This window comes from Oryzias latipes, chromosome 8 (assembly GCF_053564925.1).
Source record: "Oryzias latipes strain Hd-rR chromosome 8, Olatipes_Hd-rR_3.1".
Taxonomy (NCBI): domain Eukaryota; kingdom Metazoa; phylum Chordata; class Actinopteri; order Beloniformes; family Adrianichthyidae; genus Oryzias; species Oryzias latipes.
The window spans coordinates 13,540,172-13,548,565 of record NC_136244.1 but is presented as its reverse complement, the minus strand read 5'-3'; the positions used below and the strand labels follow the sequence as shown (position 1 = coordinate 13,548,565).

The following is an 8,394-nucleotide window of genomic DNA, read 5'->3' as shown; positions in this document are numbered from 1 at the left end:
CCGTCTCTCCTCTGGTGATCTCATGCCTGCTATTGACCCTGGTTCAGCTTTGTGAACTTTTAGCTGATCGAATAACCTGCTGCATTTGGATCCAGCCGTCTACCTGTTCTTGTGATACATTGTCTCCTGTAGTTAAAATTATTATTATTATTATTATTTTTAAATTTGTCTTGTCCAACAGCTGGGCAGACAGATGAGAGCTGAAGGCCTCCAGTGTTGGACATATTTTACATTAACAACAGGGGTTATTAATCTTCAGACAAACCAGAGGTATGTCTGAATAAACCCCTTTTGTAATCGAGGCCAAACTTTATTCACTTTAATCATATTTGAAAATCTTTTGTGTTGGACCGGACGGAAAAGGAAAGAAGGGAAGAAGAGAGAGGGATGTTAGACAGAAGGGGGGATAGGAGGGGGATCATAGGAAGGAGGGGGGGGGGGGGGGGGGGTAAAACCATGAAGCAGCATAAAGCAACAAGCTACTGGATGTTTATCATTACGGTAAGGTTCAGATGTAATACAAATCTCAAAGGGCGGGGCCTGTCCACACACACACTCAAATGTTATAAACACACCTGCTAGCTGCAAAAATGTCCACTTGTCAACATGTACACAATACAGATAGTGTTCACACATGCATACTTATTCCTTCAAACCAACTAGTGTGAAATATTTCATTGAATCAATCACGCAAAATATTAGTGCAAAGGTGAGCTAAAACCTGTGCTCAATTGAATGTTTATGTTCCTCTAAAATGGATGGTGGGATGTGAAAAGAAGGAGGGAGAGTGCCCAGCCATCCCCACACCAAGACCCCCGCGGCAGCTGCAGCGGCAGCCAGAACCCCCCAACGCCTCACGGCAGCAGGCAGAGAACAACCGCCCCCCGGGGCGATCACATCCGCCACCCAGGCCAGGGCCAGCAGGACCGCCGCAAGTCCCTCAGAGCCAGAGAGCAGCGAGGCATGGGGGGAAATAGTGCTGCCAGAGCCCAACCAGGAGAGCAGCCCCCTCGCCGCGCCAGGAAGGCCCAACGCCGGGCCACCATTGCCAATGGTCCTGTACCCCCTACCAGGGATGGGGTAGGGGACAGATGGTCCAAGGTCCCACCTTCCTTACGAAATGCGAGTGTGTTTGTGAGGGTGTGTGTTCATGTATGTGTGTTTATGTTGTAATGTATATTTTTAGGGGTGAATGGTGTTTGTACTAAGGGGGTGCAGTTAAAATTAGCGGGTAGAGCACTGAGGGGACATCTCCTGATTACTCACAGTGATGTCCCATCAACCTCCCCACCAAGGGGCCCTAAATGTCTGAGGTGCGGTTAAAATTGGCAGGTAGGGTGCTAAGCGGACATCTGCTGCTTGCTGGCAGTGATGTCCAAGCACCCCCCCCTACCAAGGGGGGGGGGGTCTAAGGTGTAAATAAAACCGAGAGAAGGGGGGCCCATTCCATACGGCAACCATGGGAGGGGGACCACTGCCAAGTAACCCCCCCCCCCCAAGGTGCATCACAGGCTAAACCCCCCACACCCTCACCCTAATTTGAGATTATATGAGAAAGGGGATAAATTTGGGACAGCTGGTCAAACAGCTGTCCCTCATCCCCCCCCAGCATAGGTCCCAGGGTCCCCTAAAAATTAATTTTAAAATTAAGTTAAAATTAATTTTAATATGCATATTTATATTGCAAAACTATGAGGCCTCTTACAAAACCCTTGCAACCACTGACTCAGGAAGAGAGCAATAAATGTAAATATTATAACTACATATTCTCATTCTGTTAACTCTACATCTGTCATTTTCAGATGGTTGCTAATGCTAGAAATTCAATGTCAGGTGAACATTGACTGTCTACAGTCAGTGTTGGTACACCAGCTGTTGTAGACGTTTACACAGAGACTGCCTCTAACTTGGCTCTGGCTCAAGACCCACCTTTTTAATTTCGCTGATTAGTTGATCTTATCTGCTTATTTATTCTATTAGTTTTAATGCATTTTATTTTATGCATTTAATTTTATTTTTTGCTCCTAATTTTATTTTCAATTTTATGTTTTTAAATACGTCTTGTTTATGTCTATGAAGACTCTCATTCATCCAGGTTGATTCCATCATAGTAGTAGGTTTAGGGGCTGTCATCTGGACTTAGTTTTTAAAGTTAGAAGACGTTTCACCTCTGGACCCTTAACCCCCCTCTGGTCACCTCTGGACCCTTAACCTACATCTTGTTTTTTTAACTTTAGCATCTTATTTTGATTTTAGCCCCAGTGTTTCTTGTGGGGATCCTTTCTACCAGGGTTTGCCGGCTTGGTCGGTGGTTGTTGCCACGGTTGTCGCCCTTGGTGGGGGCGGCTGGAGTTCAACATTGCAGCCTCACGGCTGTGAAGTGGACCCCTTTGCTGTCCCGGTCTGGGTGGGCACTGTGGCTATGTTCCTACGGCCAAGCTGGCTCCTGGAATGAAGAGATTCCCAAATACTGTTTCTTCACAGCAGAGCAAAGTTAAGCCTTGAGTTTCTTTTAGAAGTTACTTTTAGAAGTATTTATTGTGTTTGGGGTTGTGGGTCATATGTGTTAACAAAGGGGAGTGGGAAGGATGAGGGGTAGGTTGGGTTTTTTTTGTAATATTGTGTATTTTTTTTATGTTAAAGCGCTTCGAGTTGCGCAAGGTATGAGATGCGCTTTTTTAAAAAGAAAGTTTGATTTAATTTGAAAATCTTGAAACAAGGAGTTTCACACAAGAATTCAAAAGGTTAACAGAATTACTTCAAATTGACACAGTAATGACTCTATAGCATAGTATTTATCAGAGGAAACACTGGAAATTTCTGTCCTGGTTGATGCTGCGGCACTTGGACAAGTTTTCTCCTAGTTAAAGCCAACCACCTGCCTTTTAGACCCAATTCCTAAATCTCTCTTAAAAACATTTTATGACTTCTTTGACTTTGAGCTATGAATTTGTTTAGTTCAGAGGTTTTATTTTACCCAACACAAAAATGGCATGGGCTAAATTATGGGGTCAACTTAACAAAAATGTAACTGAGAGAATCAATAACAAGAGCTCAAACCAAAACTGAATCAACAACAGGAAACATTAGGGAGAATTTATACTGGCTGATCAAACCAATGTGAAAATAGGGAGGGAATCACAAATACAAAACATTCAAGAAAATTAAATATTAACTAAAGTAGTAAATTACTAATGCTATATTTAAAAAAAATATATAAACAATAGTCGAACAGAAGAATAAACGTTGTCTTCCCCTTCCAGCTTCTCCAGATGGAAGTGTTCAGGAAGTTGTCCATGTTCCTCCGTCTGCCCCAGCATCAGGCCTCAGACTGAACCTAAAAGAATGGATTTACGGTACTCAAAACAGAACAAAATGAACTAAGTGTGGACAAGTCATGAAGTCAATTTTGTTATGTAATGTGTGAATTAAAATAAATGGTTTATTCAACAACAAAGAAATATAACAAATTAACTAAATTTAACTGTGCGGCAGTGGGTTCTGCCCTCACACCATCCAACGTGAAGCAAAGGATGGTTGCTTCCACGAAGTGCGTTAATTTCTGATAATGCATACTTCGAAGGCCATTACCCGCTTATACCATGGTCGCTTTAAAATAAGTAAATATTCAATCAGTTTTTAGTCCTTAATTCTTCTTATAAACATGCAGTAAAATAACCCAATTTGACAAAAACAGAATCACAACTTGTAAATGAGGTACAGGTTCGGAAACCTAAGTTTCCGACCCTGTACCTCATTTACAGGAAGTTGAAACCAACAAATTTTCTTTATTTTAACGCCTTTTCTTCAGCACAAAGCAGGCTGAAAGGAAACCTCTGGGCTGCAAACAAAACAAAAAAACATAAGTGTCACAAGAACAGGCAGACGGCTGGATCCAAATGCAGCAGGTTTATTAGCTCAGCTAAAAGTCCACAAAGCTAAATCAAGGTCAAGCAGGCAGGAACAGGTCCGGCTATAACAAATGGTAATGACAGCAGAGTGGCACAAACAAGACTTCACAATGAGCTCAGCTCAGTGCAGAGCTTCAGTATGCTGTGGTTGATTGAGTGAAATGAGAGTCGGGTGTGTGGCATCCAGGAAGTGTGGTTGGAACTCTGGAGATGGTTACCGATGGTAACGAAAGGGGGAGACAGAGTTCTGACTTCTGACAAAAAGAGTAAGGCAAACTCATATTTGTTTATGGCCCAGATAGAAACTGTACTTTGTCCCTTATAACACCGGACTCACTTAAGGTAAAAAAAAAGAAGCAGTTTTAATAGACAACTCAAAGAAATCATTTGAATTTAAGGTAATAAATCAAATAGAAAACTAGACTTTAAAAGATTTGTTGAAGGTGCCTACATTTTTAATTGTTTAAAAAGATTTTACAGGTAAAAAGATCATTAAATCCCAAGACACCCCATACCTTCAAACAAAAAAAAAAATTGACATTTTTGGGTTTCTGATAAGTTTATCTACTGAAATCTTTCATTGATGGTGGTATCTGCACGCACCAAACTACTTTTATCATAAGATCAAAGGGAACACAGGTTTTTATTTTTCATTTTGTGTAAAAGCAGCAATGCTGGATGCAGATTTGGGATGAAGCTCAGTAAATCTCAAAGCTTTTGATGCGAACATCACCATTAAAGGAGAAGTAGGAGTATTTATCAGAATAGAAGCGGTTGGGGAAACAGATCTGAGAGCCATTCGGTAAGGTCACCACAAATCCTGTAGAGGTCAATTTAATGATGATCTGTAACAGACAGAAATGTTTTTAAAGTTAATCACACGAGGATGAGGAAGCTGATAAATCAGGAACACAAATGTTTCTGCAGACCTTGAAGTTCTCTCCTCTGAGGAAACAAAAGCCCCCAGGCCGAACCTCCTGCTGCCACCTGCCTTGTTGCTGAGAGTTACAGACGATCGTGTCTCTGTCTCCAAAGGCATTAAAACGGGGATTCAGGTGCAAGGCAATGTTCTGATCATTGTAACCAATATTCACAGAGAAACTAGAAAGGAAAAAAATAGTTTCTTTCAATATTGATTGTCACTTTTTTGCTCCTAGAGTATACATAAAGGTGAGCATTCAATAGAGTTTCTAGTTATAAATCAGTGATCATTTTAGTTTAATCTGTTTGTCTGAGTGGATTATTATTAGATTGACTTTAATGCATAGTCTGTTGTACATTGCATATTACAATAACAAAAGTAAATAGCTTTTTCTTAACTTATGCTAAATCAATTGTAAATCAGACTAGTAGAGTGTTATCTTTTATGCAAATTAATGATAAGCATTAATATTAAAGGAGGTTTTCATACATGCTGCTGTCAGTTTCTGAGAAAATGTTTAGCATTTCATAAAAGGATTTTTATGAGTCCTTCATGGGAAAGAGAACTAATTTAACCTGCATAGACGCCAATTCATGCTAATATGTATTAAACAACTTCCACTCTTAAATTACCTCAATTTAGCATCTACTTGGAAGCAAATGCATAAGTGTTTTTGTTTTTTCAGAGCTGGAAACAAATCCAGACATCAAGGGTTAAAGATTTCTAGAAATCCCCCTTGGATAAGTTTCGATTCTGCTGTAATCAGAAAAGAAACTATTAGGAGTGTATTTGCAGCACAAGCTGGAAAGAAAGTGAAACGAAATGAAGACAGCATCCTGCCTTCATCTTTGATCTAGAAAACTGTGCATCTGTTACCCCTCTCTCATGCAACAGAGGAAGTGAAAATAAACTTCAATAACAACAGAGGTCAAAATAGTAAGAAAAATGTTTTTTTGAAACTTGACACACTTACTTGGCAGCATTGGGTTTAACAGTTCCAACAATGGCCATGGATTGTCCAAGTCTAAAGGACATATTCTGAATCACCATATTCTGCAACAAACAGAAAGAAAACAGAATTTCAATATTATTGAGATCAAAAGACCCAGAATTAATATTAATATATCTCCATAAAAAGCTGGCAAGTTTTACTCAAAACATAAATTTAATTTGTTTTATTTATCATACAATAAATGTGCACTAAAACTTGATAATATGATTGATTTCCATTGCAAAGAAACATATGCTCCACCGCAGAGGGAAAACTTCAAGCTGCAGGTTGTTCGGTGCTGCAGCTAACCAACACTTAAAATTGACGCCTTTAATTCAAAATAAACCACCCAAAAATAATAGCAATCAGCTGGAAACTTTAAAAAGATCAATATTAAATTATGAATTTATCTTCAAAATACCCTAAAATTGTGTTTCTGAGCTCGAAAACTACAATATTTAACTTTAAATTAAGTATAAGTAAGAATTTTTTTCCAAAACATGTACTTACAGGGGCCATCTTTTCCAGGAAATGTTGCTGGTCAAGTGAAAACGAAAGGAATGAAGCTCTGCTCTGCAGTGGTGGAGGTTGTCTTCAACAGGAACCTTTTGTTTTCTGCTCTAGGTTTTTCACAGTAAAGGCAAGACCTATAGTTTCAAAGGTGTGATTGCAAAATTATTATCCAATGATTCTTCTTTAGGTCGCCTTTATGTTCACCTTTTATGGTCTTGTGTTTTTTTTCTTTTTTACAGCACATTCTTATTGGCTGCAGACCATTGTTTGCGGTAGTTAATAATTATCTCTGGCAATATCTTGCTCAGGAAGACTGCAGTAACTTCACTGCTGTCTCAGGAAGAGCGCAATTAATGTAAATATTACGACTACATATTTTAGTTTGTTTTTATATTTCACATTTTATATTTAAATTTTATTCTGTTTTATTTAAAAAAAATGTTGAACAGCATTACAATTTTCATTGTGCAACAATGATAATAAAAGGATTTCTGATTCTGAGGAATCTGATCTCTCTCTGATGTTTCTGTTTCTCGTTTTCAACTATTATGTTGATTTCTGTCTGAATTAAAATGTTCTTAAGTTCACATCATTACAAATTATCCTTGATGTATCCAAAAACTAACAAGGCTTTCAGTTTTCTTTTTTTTTCTTTTTACTGTTTGTGTTGCAGGACTACTTCCTGTCATGTTTCCTGTATTTGGAGAGGTTTCATCAGGACGGCTCCTCTTCGTCCTGCTCCGTTTGGGAGAAGCACTTTCCCATTAAATCCTGAACACCTAAAAAAAGACAAAACAGAATAGAGCGCTAATATTAAAAATAAAATCATTAGAAAGTCAAATGATCTGTCCATGCACCAAGTAGTTTTTACTTAATAAATCTTATAATAAGCTCTCAAAATCTCAAAATCTTACCCAAAGTTAATTATGTCTTCTCAATGATTCCCACACAACTGCCACTAAAATAGTTCAAAACATTAGACTCATCTATATCAAGCTTTTTATGGAGCGATAAACCTTCAAGAATTAGTCTAAAAACTTTAAAATCTGCAAAAAGCTATGGAGGCTTAGAATTACCTAACTTCCACAAGTACTTTCTTGCAAAGAGATTACATTACATCTTAAGCTGGTTAAAAAATAACCCAGAAACCAACTCATGGTTAGACTTGGAACAGGCGTTATGTGGAAAGATCAACCTGTCAGATCTACCATTTATTAGCCAAACAGTTAAAAACAGGATTGTTTTCAAAGTATTAATATAAACGCTACTTTAATAGCCTGGTGGGGATTTCTCAAAATATCAAAATCATCAATTCAACCGTGCAAAATGGAACAACCCGGACATCCTTATAAACAAAAAAATGATACACTTCCCAGCTTGCCAAGCAGGGGGTGTAACACTACTAGAGCATTTACTTATTGACCGAAGATTCATAACACCCTGGGAACTTCAAGACAAACATGGAATAAATAACTTCTTGGAAAATCAGCAACTTAAATCTATTATTACAAAAAAGTTTAAATACAAAGACAACAATTTAAAGCCACCAGAAGTATTTACCTCTCTGATTAATTTCTCAATGGATAAAACTCTCTCCAAAATATACAAACTCTTATGCAACCTAGATAATAATATTTCACTTCCGATAACAAAATGGGATGCAGATTTGAGCATCAGCACAGATGAAAATGTCTGGTCAGAAATGTGTCTAAACATCTTCAAGCTGACAAAAAGTCCAAACTTACAGCTAATCCAATTCAAAACTCTTCACAGAATTTACTACACTGGACAGAGGATGTCCAAGATGGGTCTCAGTAACTCAGACCTTAGTGAGCACTGTGATAGTAATCTAACCGGCAATTACATGCATGCACTCTGGTTCTGCACGCCTGTCCAGGCTCTCTGGCAGCAGATCATATAAGCTTGAAAAAAATGTCAGCTGCACCTTAGACACATTTATGGCGCCTTGGTGGGGAGGGTGATGGGACATCACTGTGAGTAATCAGGAGATGTCCTCTCAGTGCCCTACCCGCCAATTTTAACTGCACCCCCTTAGT

The 8,394-nt window shown here is 38.7% G+C and overlaps 1 protein-coding gene across 2 annotated transcripts; it reads right to left on the bottom strand.

Moving 5' to 3' along the window:
* Positions 1–3,082: 3,082 nt before the first annotated feature.
* LOC101169785 (beta-galactoside-binding lectin) lies at positions 3,083–6,542 on the bottom strand. Of its 2 annotated transcripts, none has more exons than XM_078951509.1 (4): positions 6,335–6,542; positions 5,807–5,886; positions 4,841–4,934; positions 3,083–4,756 (listed from the first exon to the last, which is right to left on the bottom strand). In XM_078951509.1, the coding sequence occupies exons 1-4, from the start codon at positions 6,341–6,343 to the stop codon at positions 4,610–4,612; spliced, it is 330 nt and encodes a 109-aa protein (XP_078807635.1). In that variant the 5' UTR covers positions 6,344–6,542; the 3' UTR covers positions 3,083–4,609. The 2 variants fall into 2 exon arrangements, with proteins under 2 accessions (XP_078807635.1, XP_011476596.1); XM_011478294.4 differs by having other exon boundaries at positions 4,841–5,012; positions 6,335–6,527.
* Positions 6,543–8,394: the final 1,852 nt, after the last annotated feature.

What these genes read in the sequence shown, in the direction of transcription:
- LOC101169785 (XM_011478294.4), bottom strand. An exon ending in GTTAAACCCAATGCTGCCAA is followed by an intron (nt 5,013 to 5,806) that starts GTAAGTGTGTCA and finishes TTTCCTTTCTAG; the next exon opens with TTTCTCTGTGAATATTGGTT. An exon ending in TCAGAGGAGAGAACTTCAAG is followed by an intron (nt 4,757 to 4,840) that starts GTCTGCAGAAAC and finishes TGTCTGTTACAG; the next exon opens with ATCATCATTAAATTGACCTC.